Source organism: Falco rusticolus, chromosome 9 (assembly GCF_015220075.1).
Source record: "Falco rusticolus isolate bFalRus1 chromosome 9, bFalRus1.pri, whole genome shotgun sequence".
Taxonomy (NCBI): Eukaryota; Metazoa; Chordata; class Aves; order Falconiformes; family Falconidae; genus Falco; species Falco rusticolus.
Window position 1 is genome coordinate 4,817,163 of NC_051195.1, and position 18,508 is coordinate 4,835,670.

The 18,508-nt window shown below is 43.5% G+C and overlaps 1 protein-coding gene across 1 annotated transcript in view; it reads left to right on the top strand.

The window, feature by feature from the left end:
* Nucleotides 1-16,838: 16,838 nt before the first annotated feature.
* CPXM2 (carboxypeptidase X, M14 family member 2) overlaps nucleotides 16,839-18,508 on the top strand; it is a gene marked incomplete at its 5' end in the record, with an annotated part of 79,202 nt that continues 77,532 nt past the window's right edge. The window contains one exon of the mRNA XM_037400062.1: nucleotides 16,839-17,574. Coding sequence (XP_037255959.1) covers nucleotides 16,839-17,574 — 736 coding nt within the window. The remainder of the gene's footprint in view (nucleotides 17,575-18,508) is intronic.

An 18,508-nucleotide genomic window follows, 5' to 3' on the forward strand; every position in this document is an offset into this window, starting at 1 on the left:
TATGATCTGCTTTTTTTAAAAAGATGTAACAGGAGTAATTTGAGCTAATCCATTCTGACCACTATCATGTGAAAAGTGTTAATCATTAACTATCCAGATCCACACAGAAAGAAGAGTTAATTAATACTGTAGGCACCCACACATATCACCCTTTTATTAAGAAAAAGCTGCACGATGACATCAGCCTTCGAGAATGTCAACAGACATTTTTAAGAGTTTCTGCTGCTTTTGTCAAAGAGCATTCAGCTCCCCTGAGCTTCTGTAAAGGGAGTTAAATATCCAATTATAACAATTTTTACCATCCATATCATGAGCCTATTCTTCAGAATTAGCCTGAATTAATGATAAGTGTGGAGAAAGAAGAAGTTACACATCATTATCAGCTGCACGTTGTTCTGGACAAAACCAAATCCCTGGCCTCATTTTGAAGCCCTCATTAGCAGCACTTGTAAAGGAGGTCAGCCTGCTCTGCACCCAGCCGGCATGGCCCGTCCCAGCAGACAGCAGCCACGCTGCCCAGGGCACCCCGTCCATCAGGCTCAGGCAGCCGGCGGCTCTCTCTGCAACACCTCTTCCTGAGGCTGGGCAAAGGCTTCGTGCTCTGTCTTACATCTAAAATGTCAGCGATTCGTGGCCAGCACCTCCAAAAAAATGGCACCAAGTCTTCTACCTAGGAGAAGTTGACAGGTGTGATCCTCCTGTGATACTAACCCTAAACTGAGGAACTGCGAAGCTTTCAGAAAATAACCTTTTCCTTTCTCTTCCCTTTCCTTCTGATATCCACCCCTCCTCTCTCCTGAGGTCTATGGAAGAGCCTGTCTTTCAACACCAGCCTTGATAATGTGATTTGCTGGCAAACCTGTGTGCTCTCACCTTCATCCCTACTATAGTACAGATGTGTTCCTGAATAATCTGTATTATTACATTATTATATATGGGGCATGCAATTACATTGTACACACTATTATTGCGTTCATACAATACATTACAATTACAAATTTACATATATATCTAAAATACAGCCAGTGTTATGTAATTAAACATTTAAGAACATTACACTTCAACAACTTTATAGCAGCCACATAAAACCAACTAATCCTATACCTTTCTATAAAAGCATATGCACACAACATGCTTGTTATATGCAGAAAGTTATATTTTGAGTATAACTCAAAAATTTGCATGCCAAATTTTTCCATTAGGGAAATATCCTAATTTCAGTGAGAAGTACAAACATTCAGTTTTGCCTCATTTGCTTAGGAAAGGAAACTGTCTTTTATATGAATCAACTACTAATATAGCTGACATCTCACCTGTGCCTTTTATTTTTTTTTTTTGTGGCAATTGAAAACTGTGATTATTTTTTATTTTAGCCAGGAAATTTACACAGATGAGACCTCAAAGGTCATTTTAGCAGGAGGGAGACTCTTACACTCCCTTTTATAAACAGGATACCTGAAAAACTGGTTGGTAGTTTACAAGTTGTAGGTTCTTCAAGAAATAGTTTGGAGAAGAGTCTGCAACCAGGTGACACTATTTGAACAGATGCCACAATTTTTTTTCGTTTCTCCTTGTTAGGATGGTGGAGCACCATTTATAGTCAACTTACTTATTAATTAAAGTTCCTAAAATAAATTTCCAAAACCAAAATTATCTGGTAATATTGAGTCTGTGTTCAATATACAAATGCACATGAAAGTGAATAATGCTAATAGCTCTTATCAGCTACATAAAAATGCACTTTTTCTAAGAAGAATAAACAGAGAAAGGAAGTTACAGAAAGTTTAAACAATGTGGTCAGTTCCCATAGCAGGTCAGCGCCAAAGTTCAAAGCAAGACTCAGCTCTGCTACTCCTCAGCTTTCTGTGCTTGTGGCTGAACCACGTGTTGTTGCTAGTGCAAAGAAGCTGGACAAAGGGAAAATATGCAAGAAGCACTTCTGCGCCTGGGGCAAAGGGAGAAACTATGAGGAAAAAAAGTTTTCCTCTTTCTTGAGTTCTAAATCTGATTTTGAAAGAGCGCAACATTGCTGCTTATCTGTTTAAAGATGAACATGCACTTCCGATTCTCCAGCATTAATAGTTTTTGATAGGTTGGGTTTTTTTATAGAAGCACAATTGCAGTCCACTCCAAAGAGACCAGAATCACAACAGTCCCATTTTAAGCCTTTCTTTGTAGCACAGACATTTATTTTCTGACAAGGGAAATAAAGAGACTGACAGACCAAGCAGAAATGTCTGTCTGTAAAGGCAGTGTTACCTCAGTAGATTGCTGTTGGGCTGATAATAAAACCTTCTGGCTTCATCCTGATTTATTAGCAAAAACAGCTATTGGAAAAATGTGAGGCACGGAGAACACCAACACCATAATAAATGGCGTAAGGAGCCACATGAAATGATGGCATAAGCATTAAGGACCAAACTACAAAATAACTGGGTTACGTGAAAGGGAATCAAGAGAGAAATTCAGGGGATCATTAATTGATGTGGCCTGAAGAAAGTAATTTTGGCCTGATGGAGCCCGGGGCTGGCTGCACGCCTCGGCACGGCAGGGCTGCCTGCCGGGGCGGGCTGCACCACCGGCCGCCGGGCTCCCCGGCACCGCTCACACGCACAAGTGGTGCTCTGTAAACACCATCTCATTAAAGCTTTTTGAAAAGAATATTGTTGTAAATTAGAGCTGGGAGTGATGTTTGCACAAGGTCTGCAGCCAGCGGACTTTACATTCCCGGCAGGTCGCAGGCAGGATGAGGTTGCTGTTTGCATCAGAACCCTCGCACGTGGTTCGCCTGTCGTGCTGTTGCTGCAGTAGATGAGTGGTGGTGATGTTATTTATGCAGAAGTATTTAAACACTAGAAAGTCTAAATCAATAGTAACTGATACATGCTTCCAATAACCTTAGAAATTGCAAGGGTTTTTTTCCAGATTAATGATTATCTGTGGAATTTGGCTGTCTGTCCAGAATTTACTGTCTTGCCTTGCCTTTCTCTACCCTACTGTTTTGTTTTAAGCTTCTGGTGCTTTCCAGGGCATTTTCAACATTGCCTTTTAAGCATTTTTTTTTTCTTCTTTCGTGACAGTCTTAGACAAGTAGGCAGGAGGAATTTACACATGATTGGGCAAAATAACAAGAAACAAATATTTTCCATTGCAATTACAAGGCTGGCCTCCTCATACAAATTATTTATGGAAAAATACACTTAATACCATTACCCAGATTTTCCAAGATAAAGGAAGATGAAGCTAAAGTTGCTGCACTGTAATCCATTAGTCGGGTATGTATGATGGATGGCAATTAGAAGCAAATCATGTAGAAAGTAGCTGTAAGTGATCCTCCAGCTGATCCAAACTTTTGAAGCTAATTTTCCACTACCAGTGTGCTATAGCAGAAGAAAATTTTCTAGGCACATCGCATCCTTCTTCCCTGCCATGCTGGCCCTCAGGTTGCTGGGACACAGTTGACCGTGCGGCCCTGGAGGCAGTAGATGCTTGTGGCTATGGGAAAGCTCGTGACACGGAGCATTTCACACATGAAAATCTGATGCTGGGAAAGCCTTTGTTTGTGTGAGTGGATTCTTGAGTGTCTTGAATAACTAGCAGTGCCCTGCAGTGAATTGCTAAGACATATGATGAGGTGTACAGGCATGTAAGGAAGATGACCACTGATGAGCCTCATGTCTACCTGAGTGTTCTCCTCCTCATGGCTCAGAGCCCTTCATCCATGTTCACCGACTGCCAGGTGGCTCAGAACAGGGAAGGACTTTCCCACTGTGCTCAAACGGTACTCACCAAGGTCTCAAAGCAAAGCACCTACTGAATCAAGAATCAAAATAATTGCAGCTCTAGGATTAAAGAAAGATGTGGCTGACAGCTCGGCTCATTGTAAAAATTCAGAGAAGATGATCTGCTGCCAAAGACTGTATTCATATTAGTTTAAGAAACCAATCACGACATACTCATAGCTGTTAAAAAGCCAGAAGTCCTTAACTGCAACCCAAGTTCCACATATGGTGACCTCATTGGTAGGACAGGTATTGTGAGTGAAGTTTCCTTTTTCGTCTGCACTGAAGACAAATATGTGTGATTTAAATCAAATGTGCCTATAAAACTCCCTTCCGCTTGGTGATGTGCTGCCTACAGGTCTGGAAGCTCACTCAGGAAGAGCTTTCAGCAGTCTGCTCCCCTCCCCGCCTGTTAGCCTTGCAAGGGCTGTGGAAATCACACACCAGAAGTGTTGGTGCAGAAATGGCAGCTTCAGACCATCGTTGTCTCTCGCATGAGCAGAGCAGCAGTACCTACCCTCTACAGATGGTGCATGTTCCCTCAGGGGAGACTTATGACACACTGTTTTGACTGGGGGCAGAGGGACTGGAGGACCTTTGCAGCCTTTGGGAAAAGGGAGGCTGATGTAGAAATAATGAAAAAACCCTAAGCTTGCAGCAAGTGTCCTGGGGGAACTTGAGGTACAGGTAGCATGTGCAGGCAGAAAGAACGCTGAGCGTAATTTCTTCTAGATCTCTGCTCTATGTACCCTGTATGGTTCTTTAATGAATTGACACTTATGGCTGCTCTTCTCTAATGACTTGATTGATTCCTATGCCTGCTCATCACAGTGAGTTCAATTTTTCTTCATATCTCCCTCTCCCCTGTCCTGACTGAATTTCTTTGGCTCTCTTTCACACCCCCAAATTGCCAGCTTGGCAAAAGGATTCATATGCTTGGGTTGGTCTGAAGCTGTATGTTGAGAAATCAGCCAGCTAAATAGAACAGAAAATCATTAAATTCACAGTGCAGTTTTCCATCTCTGTGGTTACTAATTTGGCTGTGTTTTCACTATTCATCCAATTTTCATACTATGCGAAGGGAATTTATGTGACGTCTTGATTTCTCCATTCAGTTCAAACGAAGCCCTTCAAGGATTCCAGTGTGACTAGTTACAAGGCCACTGCAGATATACAGACATCTGGGTAGACGGGTGGACAGACAGCTTGGTGACAGTGCAGCACAATGGGACAGGCATTTGCAAAGACCTAAATAAATTATGGGGGTTTGAGGGAGTGAGGATGGAAAAACGATGCTTCTAAAACACCCCTGGCAGTTTAAATTTGTTGGAGATAATCCAGATATATAGGAAGGGTGTGACATTTTTTTTTATATAGTCACAGCTTTCAGATGAGTGTTTGAAAGTGGCTTCCACAACTTATAAAACATCATGACCTCATATGACTGTAATTTCATTTAAAACACAAGTAAAGTACCCTTAAAACCTAAAGCTGTCACTCAGCATTAAATAATCAAAGTCTGTAAGTGCATGATGGAGTTCTCTGGAGAGAGAGGAACTAAATTTTCATTTTTCCTCATTTGCTAGCAAAGAGGCCTTTGGTAATGTTCCCTGCAAATGATCTGGAGCCTCTTGTGAGTTTCTGCCAGGATTTTGTCTAAAGTGAATAAAATACTGATGATGAATGCATTTGGAAATGCTTGTTTATATTCAGAAGAAACATCATATTTAGTATGGCTTCAAATCACCTGTGAAACTAGATAGGGAAGATCATTACAGTGCAGTGTTATACCTACATAAATATCAGGCCAGCCTCAATGTTCAGGTCTGCAGATGTCCCATTCCCTGGGTTGCCAGCCTTGCAGGTCATCTACTGATCTCATTCCAAAACCACTGCAAATCTTCTGAGATTTCCCATGAAATGGAGCCGTGAGACTGTGGCCACTGAGAAGCAGAAAGGAACAACGAATCAGAACACAATCACAAGTGTGAAGGCAGGTCTCAGCAGCAATATTTTTATTAAAATCTGGTAAAGTGACACTGAAAAATTGTGGATCCTGCTTAACTATATAATGCCTCACTATGTGGAGGAGCAGCATGGTCCTTGGTCTGCCAGCCCTCGGGGCTTAGTCTCTCCCCCGACACACTATGGTCAATGCCATGCAACATCATGGCCAAAGAAGAGGGGGCCCATCCCAAGGTAAACATGTAGGGACCACAGGCAGGAGAGGAAAAGAAGGTCATAAGCAATAACAGCAGATAACGGCATCCTTAAAAATGCCAGAGAATTTTCAAGTTGCTTTGTAGCAGTTTTGCTATCCATCCAGTTGTAACAGTAAAAAAACCCCACGAAACTCACTTGTCTCAATACTGTTGCAAAGGAGACAGCAGTTCTTCTTACTATCAGTCACAAGTGATTTCCTTTAAAAAATATTATTATTGTTATTATCATCATTATTTCTAAGATAAGCTGTTTAAGTTCTGATGAATGCTTCTGGAAATTACTCCCTACTCAAATAACAAGCTTATCTGGCCTCAAGTGAAGCCAAGGTATTTTACTTGGACTGTTCGCCATAACCCATACGAAGCAAGCAAAACCAATCTGAACTGCACTGTGGGGTGTAGTTGGCTAAGTTTCAGTATTTCCAAAAGTCAAATTCAGTAACCCAAATGTTAATGCTACTCTTTATGACATAACTGTGGGAGTCAATAATATCTCTAACAGTGCTGATCTCATGAGCGGGATATACAACCACACCGCGAGAAGTAAACTCTGTCTTAGAGATATTACACTTTAATATTAAAAGGGGGTTAAAAAGGGAGATGCTGGTCTCCCAAAGGTCCCTTTCAACCTAGCCTACTCTATGATTTTTGGAAATTAAATACTTAAGATAGTTTTTAAAAAGCAAGGTGAATTTCACCATCCCAGTGGAAAAATATATTAGTGCATTTCAAACAGTTGGGCATTTGTGATATGAGATGGCAAAATAATTCCGTGGAACTTTGTAATTTATGTTATACCACATATTAGTAAACATCTCCATCACCTTAAAGCTTCACTGCGTCTTTAAAGCCTATCCCTTCAGCTTTCAAATAACTTTATCCAACATGCTGGCACAAGCCCTTTTTTAATGGCTATAAGTCAAGTTCAAACAAGTTTATTACATAGCTGTGAAATTATATTGGCATATACAGTAATGTAAGTCTGACATGAATCTTTGATGCCTTCTGTATGACAAGTGAAAACTCATTTCACAGCTTTTCTTTCCTATAAATTCTTGCATTTTCATTGTTTTCATAAACAAATGCATTATGGAAGGTACTTCCAGTATATTGTCAAAAATATCTGATTATGAAGATAAAAGATAAACAAAATCACCTCTTTCCACCTTCAAACAAATACATTAACAATAAATAATCAAACTTCACTAAATTATATTGAATCTGTTTGGGTTTGGACATAAGCTCTGCAGAGACACAGTTATACAGAAGTATCACATTATGTATTTATCAGCCAAATTAATCACAGCCATGATTACTACCTGTTTCTGAAAGGAATAGTTCTTGCTGTTCTGTCTTTAAAACACAATCCTTAAACACAGACATTTTAAGGGCTCTTCTCTGACAACATTGCGTTTGCCAACTTTATTGGCATTTAACATGACAGAGACTACTACATTCAGTAGTATATTCAGGAACCTTTAGTTCCCACCAGACTTTTGTCCATGACTTCTCAGGCTACACTTAGGCTGTGGATATTGAAGAAATCCCAGAAAAATGGCCTTTGAGTAGCTTTCAGACAAACTCCGCATTGCACTTCCCTGCTGCTGCCTGGGATGCATTAAACATACTGCTCACACTCCACATGGCACACGTACAGCAATTTTAGTCCAGGAAATACCAGACTGAAATGTGAGAGTCATTACTTTTTGAAATTCAGATGTTGGCAGGTAGGTGATGTCCATGAGAATTTGCTAGAAGTGGCTGTTTTCATACAAGCAAACCAAAAGGGACATTCCAGCCGCACATCACCCGCAGCCTGGCTGTGTGCACAGTGGGGGCATTTCGTCCCATTTTCTCCAACTGTTCCATAAACTACTGTCATCCAGTCATCTCTGTTGGCTTAATGTTGGCTCAGTCTTAGTGTTAAAACAAAATGCACATAGAATTTGCCCATTTTTGAACAGTGCAAAAAACTCTAAATCATTGACTAATGGAGACCTGAAGTATTTCAAATGCTGATAAATCCACCAAAACTAAATAGCATTAGAAAAAAAATTACTATTAATTCTCCTTTTTGTACTGCTAGCTTTACAGATTTTGTAATCACAAGGCAGCCTCTTCAGTCCCTTTCCTAGTGATAATCCTGCTGGCTTTGATCCAGCAGTGGCTGCCAAATGTCAGGGCAATGTGTTGTCAACAGAAAATCTACAGGCATTCTGGGGCATGAAGAAATGTTGTTCCCATCATAAAAAAAAAAAAAAAAAAGAAAAAAAAAAGAAAAAAAAAAGAACTATTGCATTCTTTACAAAAATGCCAGAAATTCTTTTTGTTGGCTTTGTTTATGTCACAGGGTAACACTGTCTTTCTTAAAATGCTGTTTCTTCTCATCTGGAAGCAAAAAGTAAAGAAAACTCTGAAAAAGAGTACATGGAGCTTTTTCATTTCTCCAGCAGAAATGGACTGATGCAGATGTATCTGATCTAACTATCCCTAAATAACAATAATGATGGATGCAGTCACTGCTCCACATTCAAAACATTTCTGCCATGAACTGAGCCATCCCTAAAATTTTGAGTTTGAGATGCCCAAAACATGAAAATCCCGCAATTCCTTTTCTTGCTAAGAAAATGGTTCATATAGTGAAAATCATATCATAGCACAGGGAAGTGTAGGAGAACAAGGAACTTTTGTTTCCATGGCAATCTGAGCTCCTTCAGACACAAGCACAAAAGCAATATGCTGAATGATTATCTGAAGGTAGTGTTGTTCTTATGAGAAAAGTTAGAGAGAATAATGCATTGGGGTAATTTCCCCAGTCAAGATGCATGCTGCATTTCTGTCCAGTTAAAATAAGCAATTGCTAAAGGAAATTATTACCTCCATTATTGTCATTTGTTTATTCTAAAATCTGTTTACCTAAAGGAAACAGCAGCCTGCTCACAAAGGAGGGAGCATAACTGGATATACGTTAGACTCACTCATATTTTGTATCATTATTTGATATACTCAGAGACAAATGTTAAGATCCCGTAATTTTTGGTATCTCTTACATGGTAAAATAAGGACATTCCCTTTAAAGTCAAATGACTCTTAAAAATCAGTAAAATGGCTCAGTATGAGAGCTTGTTTTCATTTCTTGTCGTTTTTGCTGTAAAAGCCACTCTTTCAAGCATTTGCCTTATCAACAAGTGCAAATAGGCTTTTAAATGCCTGGATACCCCAGGATGCATGCAGTGTGTGCAGGCAAGCAGAAGGACAGCTAGCTAGTATCTGTCTCTGTTACGTATGTAAGAAACAGGCATCCAAGAAATGCATAAATGTTAAATGCAGTTTACTTTGTATTTCCAAATGTCAGTTTTAGGTTTCCATTTCCTCTGAGATGGTTTGAACTTGTTGACAGCAGGGGTAAACGCTTTATGTGGAAAAGAAAATGACTGCTTAAAAAGTGTAATTCAATTTTCTTGCTCCTGTGCTCCATGATTTACTACAGATCTGAAGTACAAAGGAACAGAAACTTTACTGGTGTTCAGACGGAAAGTTATTTTTAGTGTTGTTTTGATGCCAAGACATATAGAAACCTTATGTGCTACCTCAGAAAGTTACCGTGGAATGGCAATGAAAGAGGGATGCTTATTTTTTCATCTTTTCTTTCCAACCACAAAGATTTTCTCCAATTAAAAAAATGATGCACATATTCCAAAGGAGAAGTTGCAGGAGTCACGAAGCAGTGTGAAGTAGAATTAAGCACAAACATGTGATCATTGATTGTGTAGTATGAAAAAAAAAAAAGATCTTGGAAAAGGTCTTCACTTACATGTACAACTCTACCTCTCTTCAGTAAGAATGCAGTCCTGAATCTGAACTTCATAGAATCGTAGAGTCATTTAGGTTGGAAAAGACCTTTAAGATCATCAAGTCCAACTGTTAAACACCACTGCCAAGGCCACCGCTAACCTGTGTCCCTAACTGCCACACCTACACCCCTTTTAGACACCTCCAGGGCTGGTGACCCCACCAGCTCCCTGGGCAGCCTGTGCCAGGGCTTGCCCACCCTTTTGGTGAAGAAGAACTTTCCCTGCCACCCAACCTAACCCTCCCCTGGCGCAACTCGAGGCCGTTCCCTCTTGTCCTGTGGCTGGTTCCCTGGGAGCAGAGACCGACCCCCCCTGCCCACAGCCCCTGCCAGGGAGCTGAGAGCCATCAGGGCCCCCCGAGCCCCCTTTTCTGCAGGCTGAGCCCCCCCAGCTCCCCCAGCCGCTGCCCACCAGCCCTGTGCCCCAGCCCCCTGCCCAGCCCCCTGCCCGGCTCTGGACACGCTGCGGCCCCCCAGGGTCTGTCTGGGAGTGAGGGGCCCAGAGCTGAGCCCGGCTTCGAGGGGCGGCCTGGCCAGTGCCCAGCGCAGGGGGACGGGCGCTGCCCTGGCCCTGCTGGCCACGCTGCTTCGGCTACCAGCCAGGGTGCTGCTGGCCTTCTCGGCCCCCTGGGCACACGGGGGGCTCATGCCCAGCCGCTGCTGCCCAGCCCCCCAGCCCCTTTCCCGCCGGGCAGCTCCCAGCCCCTGCCCCAGCCCGCGGCTGCCGGGGGCGGCTGTGCCCCAGGGGCAAGGCCCGGCACGGACCCGGGGTGACCCTCACACCGGTGGCCTCGGCCCCTCGGCCCGGCCTGCCCAGGTCCCTCTGCAGCCCCCTGCCCCCCGGCAGGTCAGCGCTCCCGCCGGCTGCGTGTGGGCCGGAACCTGACTGAGGGGGCACTCGATCCCCTCACCCGGGTCATCGATCAGGAGATTAAACAGAGCCGGCCCCAGCGCCGAGCCCTGGGGAGCACCACGTGTGACGGCCGCCGGCGGGGGGTGACTCCTGTCACCACCACGCTCTGGGCCTGGCCACCCACCAGGCTTGTACCCAGTGAGGGGGACACCTGCCCCCGCCAGGAGCAGCCAGCTCCTCCAGGAGATGCGGTGGGGAATGGTCAATGGCTTGGCTCACGCCTCGGCAGACAACATGCACGGCCTTTCCCTCATCCACCAAGCAGGTCACCTTGTCACAGGAGGGGATCAGGTCAGTCGAGCAGGACCTGCCATTCACAAACCCACGCTGGCTGGGCCTGATCCCCCGGTTGTCCCGTACGTGCCGTGTGACGGCACTCGGGATGAGCTGCTCCGTAACCTTCCCCGGCACCGAGGCCAGGCTGGCAGGGCTGTAGTGCCCCGATCCTCCTCCAGCCCCTCCTGTAGACGGGCGTCACATTTGGTAACTCCCAGCCAGCTGGGCCCCCCCGCTCAGCCAGGACGGGACAATGATAAATGATGGAGAGCGGCTCGGTGAGCGCTGCCGCCAGCTCCCTCCGTGCCCTCGGGTGGATCCCATCCAGCCCCATGGATGGTGTGTGTCTCAGTGGTGGAGCAGGTCACTGACCATTTCCCCTGGGGTTGTGGGGGCTTCACGCTGCTCCCCATCCCTGTCTTCCAGCTCAGGGGCTGGGTACCCTGAGAATGACCGGGTTTAACTTTTATAGACTGAGGCAAAGGCAACACTAATTACCTCAGCCTTTTCCTCATCCTTTGTCACGGTTTCCCCCCCACTTCCAATAAAGGATGGAGATCCTTCTTAGGCCTCCTTTGGCTGCTAATGTATTTATAGAAACTTTTTAAAATTGTCTTTTATTGTCTCTTAGTGGCCAGATTAAGTTCTAGCTGGGCTTTGGCCCTTCTAATTTCTCCCTGCATAACCTCTCCTTGTAGTCCCCCCAAGTGGCCTAACACCTTCTTCCAAAGGCCATAAACTCTCCTTTTTCCCAGAGCTCCAGCCAAAGCTCTCCGTTCAGCCAGCCCAGCCTCCTTCCCCGCCGGCACAGGGGGATGGGATGCTCCCGCACCTGGAAGGTTTCCATCTGGAAGACCACCCAGCCCTCCTGGTACCTTGTGCCCCCCAGGACTGCCTCACAAGGGGCTCTGCCAGCCTGGCCCCTCAGCCAGCCACAGCCGGCCCTCCAGGAGCCCAAGGCACAGTTTTGCTGACCCTCCTTCTTGCTTCTCCCAGAACCAAACCCTTGATCATTTCATATCCCTGTGCCCAAAGTGGCCCGCAGCCATCACAGCGCCTACAGGTCCTTCCCTGTCCCCACACCGCAGGTCCAGCGGGCACCTTCCCTGGCTGGCACTGACTGGCTGTCGGGGGGTTCCCTGCCGCACACCCCAGGAACCCCTCGGCTGCCTCCTCCCCGCTGGGTTCTGTTTCCAGTGGATGTCTGGCAAGTTGAGTTCCCCATGAGAACAAGGGCTAATGATTATGAGACTTCTCCCAGCTGCTTCTAGAATTTTTAATCTGCCACTTCATCCTGGTTAGGTAGTCTGTAATACCCTGGTGGGAGGCTATCTGCCTTGTTGGCCTTCCCACTGATTCTTACCCATAAACACTCAACCCTGTCATCACCATCGTTAAGCTCTAGACAATCAAAACACTCCCTAACATACAGGGTGACCCCACCACCTCTCCTTCCTTGCCTACCCTTTCTGAAGAGCTTACAGCCATCCGTTGCAGCACTCCAGCTGTGTGAGTCACGCTACCACATTTCTGTGACAGCAATTATCCCATAGTTTTCCTGTTCCACGATGGTCTCCATCTACTCCTGTTTGCTGCCTATGCCGTGTTGTTGTAGATGCACTTCAGTTGGGCAATTGATCCCAACACCTTTTGGGGCACAAGCCCTAATTCCTGTGTGACTCTTCTCAGGGCTTCCATGGTTTCTAACACATCAATAACCCTTGCATCTTTGCTGCACATGGATCTCCATCCCCTACTTCCACTGAGACAGCAGACCGAAAGACCTCACAGTCCCTCAAGCATCGGCATGCCACCCCCAGGCTTACCTCTAGTAAGCCTGGGTTTATCCCTTTCCCCCTTCCAATATAGTTTAAAGCTTTTTCAATGAACCCTGCTAAGTTCTGTGCGAAGATCCTTTCCCCCCTTTGAGACCAGAGCTGCTCATCTCAGCAACTTCATGAAATTATGATTGTTGACAACCGGATAAGGAGAAACAAGGCTGCAGAGGTGGGAGGGGAAACACGCAACACAGAAAGCCCAGTTCTCCCGAATACAAACCGCTAGTTCCACAAAAGCTATATAATGTCAGAACAGTATATGTGAAATAAGAGCTGGGAAACACCATCTTGATGCATAAGAAGGGCAGGAAAGGGTGGCTTAGTTGTGCTCTTCCACTGCTGGCACCTGAGTGTCTCCAGCTCAGGGGTGACATGGGGACTGACCAGGCTAAAGATAACTTTTTGCCTGCAGCTAGGGGTGAAGGGGAGTGCCTTTTTTTTCCAGGGATGTTGTTGGAAGTGGCTCAAAATACGCTGCCTGAGAAGTGTTAACTCAGCTTAGAGGGTAAACCTTCATCTTTCAAATAAATACTTCTTGGGAACAGAGGGGGAAAGCTCTGCTTGTTTGCAGATAACAGCATGTTGTGTTTCACTTCAGCAGGGCAAAGCTTTAAAGCAAATGGTAGAATGACTTACACATTATCACTGGCATCGATCCAGGAGGAGATGATAATGCTGGTTACAGTTGTTCTGCAAAAATACTAGTTAGCTTTATCTCCTCCCACATCGAATGCAAGCTTTTAAAAGCTATCACGATGGTTCATAGGCAAAAATAAGGAGCAGCCCTTGGGCACAAAACATCTGAGCCTTCAGTGAACTTAATACTCCCATGCCAGTCTAAGAAGAAAAAACACCTTCTTTCCTGTAAGTTGTATGTACGCTGAAAGAGGGGAAAAAATTGGTAAAAACATCTTAGAGGGAGGAAGACCAAAATTCTGCCCAGAGACAGATTTTTGTGTGGTACCAGCTGGCTGGATGCATGCACACCCCAAAACCAGAGAGGAGTCTGGAAGGTGCATCCGTACCCACACCCGCAGGAAGTATTAAAATTGAAGCAAAATAAAAGTAGGGAAGCTGGTTATTGACACAAGTCAAGACCTAGGAATAGATATTGATAGGTATGTTTGGGTAAGTGAATCTTTCTTAAGGTAGGTACACACAGAGTGAAAAGAGTTAATTGTGGCGACTGCAGAAACGGGCATGGCACTGCTTGAAGTTCTGCAAAAGTCTTACCTGCAAAAGTGGAGGTGTACAAGCAAAGCTGCTGGTCCTCAAGTCCCTCGCTGTGTCCTGCTGGGTACATCCTCATGGCTGACCACAAACTGCTCACCAAGCCTCTCCTGGCTCGGGTGTCCCCAAAGGCATGCTTGAGCTTCCCCCACTTCCACCAACACACAAGCTCACGTGGTAGCCTTTTAGCTCAGATCACTTGGTGAGGAGGCCCTTGCAGGGACACTCAGCTAACTGCAATGACTAGAAACTTCACTGAGATATTTGCTGCTTTGATGCATCCACTTGTAATCTGCCAGCAAATTCAGAAATTATTAGGGGCAAGATGAAAGAATGAGACAAAACGCTGCTGGAGCATGATTTGCCCCCTAATTTTATCACCAACACCTCACTTAACATGAACATACAGCAATGAATTGCTGGATACATGGACAATAAGGTATTGTGATGGGTGATCTGGGTAACATCTGGGTGGATATTTGTGTCATTTAAATGTATTTTTTTAGGTCTTAAATAAGGACAGGTCTGATATCGGCAGAAGATTTTTGCTGCTATATTATAGTCATGCATTTACATATATACAGCTCCTATGCATACTCACCTATTAAAGTGGTCCAAATTCAATATGACACATTGTTATATATGATAAATTAAAAATAAAAAGCCCACACAGTTGTCCCTTTAAAGAAAAAGGTATTGTATGGGAGAGAAAATAGATGATGTTTACATACATTATTGTAACTTACACATGTAAAGTTGATAAAAGCAAATAATGTAAAATACCCCCCAAACTGCATTCCTCAGGTCTTTAATTAACATATGCTTAACTCTGTATTTTATGAAAATCCTTCTTGTTATGGTCAGAAAGGTAAATCCTCTTCTATTTCTATGTATCCTTCTTCGACCACTGCAATGAGTGAAATAATAATTTGCAGCTAAAGCTCCTTTAGTTATTGAAAAAATAGGTCATTAATGATGTCATGGAACAGTCTATTTATTACTTCCCTAGGTACATGAATGTCTACAACATTTGCAAAAAGTGACTGTGCTGCAAATGGTAACAAAACTGTACACATTTTCTGTAGCTTGTGCTCTGTCCTCAGAAGTTAGGACCAAGGGAGGAGAGGACTGGATACTTTGGAAAGGGAAAATGAAGTCAGAACATCTGTGAAATCGCTAAGACGGGATATCCAGGATATTCAGCCTGCCACTGAATGCAGAGAACAAGAAGCCTGTTTCACACCCATATCCAGTAGGTCTTAGCTCCCACACTCCACCCAGTCACTGCACACTGTGTGCTCAAGGTAACAAAGCCATCTATTCCAGATAAAACTATCTGAAAAGTTACATGGGAAGCAGTTTTTCATCAAATAAAAATGAAATTATATATATATATAATTCAGTAAAACAGTAAAAAAAAATCAAAGTATATTTTATTCTTGTTTTAGAAAATGAAAATTCCTATATTTAAAATAGAAAAAGCACAGTTTTGGGATTTTAAAAATTGTAAAAATGGAAAATAAAAATGGAATTGCTAGTGAAAGCATATTTTCATTTGTCTAAAAGGAATGACAAAAGACACAATATAATTGCTAAATTGCTTTTGGGATAGCAACTAAGAAAGCAAGGATGATCATTAAATATTGGGGACTGAATCGCCCACAGTCTGGAAACCAAATATACCAAAAGGCACAGGTACTGAGATAGGAAACTATGCTTATTATGGTATTAAAGTTATGAGAAACACATATTAAGTGTGATTGCAAAGGCAGAATAACGAGCAGGGCAACACATTATGCTTTCTCCTAGCTGACTGGACAATGTCAAGAAATACAATATACATGATGAAAATATAAGCTGGTATTTTCAACACAGGAATAAGGATTCATATTTCATGAGCCAACTGCTGCACATTTCCTTCAGCACTGAAGGTTATTTTAGAGCTATGAAAAAGATGAAAGATAAGACTTTATTCTGAGACAAATTGATTCCATTAATGACACTGGGTTGCATGTGTGCAGCTGCTAGCACAACGCGTCCTAATCTGTTTAGAAGACGTTTCAGAGAGAACAAAAGTCAGGATCATTCCAAAAAGAATGGGAAAAAGGGCCACTGATGAAACATGTCCTTTCTGGTTTTCAGCTAGGCTGAGTCCAAGGAGCTCCCATATGGCCCAGGAGAAGCCTCTTATAAATTGGCACAAGGTATGTGTTGAGTTATATTACTTATCGATAACTTATATGTGTATATATATACAAAAAATATATATACACACAAATGTCTATATAAAGTAATATAAATTATATATAAGCTATATATAAAGTTACACATCTATAAACTAAAATAAACAAGGGAGGCTGAGATAGGTGTTGGAGGGGTATCCTAGGTTTGTAAAAGCTAAAAAAAAAAAACCACCATGAAAGGGAATATAGCACAGCATGTATGGAATGAGGATTCTTTGCCACAGACCCACATCACACTTATCCTCCTGTATGCCCAGGGTCAAAGTACAGGCAGATGAAGTCTGCCAGCTGCAGGCAGGGTTCATCTCCGGCTCTGTGTGCCCACCCCCATCTGCACAGCATCATCTGGGGGATGAAAACACTTTTGCATACAGGCTGGGAGGCAAAGGCGGGCTGCCAAGTTTACTTTTCTTTGAATAAATGCTCCCTTCGATCCACTGCATGCGGGAAGGCTAAGGAAACTGTTAGGGGATTTAGCTGAAACCGTCTTGTAACTCTGGTTTGGGAAGAAAGCAGCAGTAATAATGAAAAAAGATTAAAAGAAGCAAGAGAGGCAGGAGAGGAAAAGCAGCAAGCTAACCGCGCTGGAGATCCCACCTGCCAAACGCCGGCGGAGCGGAGCGCTTGTCCGTCTGTCTGGCTGGTAAGCCTGACGATCACATGCATCCCCGTCCTGCCCCCTCCCTCCACAGCCCTCCGTCCCGCTGCGCTCCTCGCAACTTTTGCAAAACTAGCCCAAAGCGGAGGCACTTTTCACAGGCAGGCTCCTTTAGCCCTCTGTGTCTCTGGGGGCTGGGAGGGGGGGTTGCCAGCTGCCAGGGTTCTCCGTTTTCCCCATCTACAAATAAAGTTCTGGGACTTGCAGAGGAGATTTCTGCAAAAGCAAACGATGATTGCCCGTAGCAAGAAAGGCTCATGTCCTTCTCAACTCTGCCTCGCTCTCTGCGCCTTTGAGCTGGCATTGCTGGGGGATGTGTCCCAGGCTGCACCCATGGACGATCAGGATTATTACCTGCAGGAGATTAGCAACAGGGATCATTATTATTCCTTTCCATATCCCGGTGAAGAGCTTTTTCCTTTCACGGAGCAACCCGGAGAGGAAGGACCTATCCGTGCTGCAGAGACAGAGGAGCACCCAGGGTTCAAACCGAGCAGGAAAGAGTTAAAACCGAAGAAAAGCAACAAAAAAGGAAAATCTGTTCTTGAAACTCCACCAGGTAACTTTCCACCTCCTCCTCCAGAGCTTGGAGTCTGTTGAATCTCATGCTGACTGTGACTTTTAGCATTAATGAATATCCAGTTAATGGCAGTCTTGGTAATAATAACATTAAATGTTCTCATGGTGATGATGATGACAACACATTAATTTTTTTATATCCCACAGAACAGATCTACCGAACTTTTATAGGCTTTTTAACCCTTTCCTCATCAAGTAAAGAGATTTCAGAGTGGTAATGTATTAACTGTGCTGCACTCTTGCTAGGATATGGACTTTTCCTTCTTAATTACACTTGACAACTGGCTTGTTGTTAATGCTGCTGTTCTATAAGCAAAAGAAAGAGAGACAGATTTCATATTAAAAGCTGATTGTATATTGTGACACCTTACTTTTTGCATTGTCATTTTAATCTAAGAGATGTTTCTGAATTAATTTTACTTATAAACCTGTGAATTTCTTTGAGATTTCACTTCAAAGCTCTCCAGAGGAAGATATGTAAACAAAGATCTTCCTGTAAAAGACTAAGCCATAACAAGCTCAGTTTAATTATTGACCTGTAAAACCAAGAAAGTAAACAGTAACAAAGATGCCTTATAATAAAAAAAAAAAGGCCACCCTTAATTCCATTTTCTATTTTCTGCTTTGGATTGCATGAAAATATGCAATTGTTAAAGTCGGCAGAGACTTGATCAGCTTTTACCATCCAGTTGCTCCCATTAAAAGCTAATTACACCACCCTGAAAGAAAAGTAATATTACGTGTTTCCCAAAAGTATGGCAGGTACTTTACTGGTTTACTTCAGAGACAGTTTGGCCCATGAACTTTAGAGTTGTAAAATTTGGGGCCAAATCCTACTCCCCTACAGATGAACTCCCCTTTACTTCAGAAGGTTAATTTTTAATGTTAACAGCTGGAGCATATGGCACAAAGTT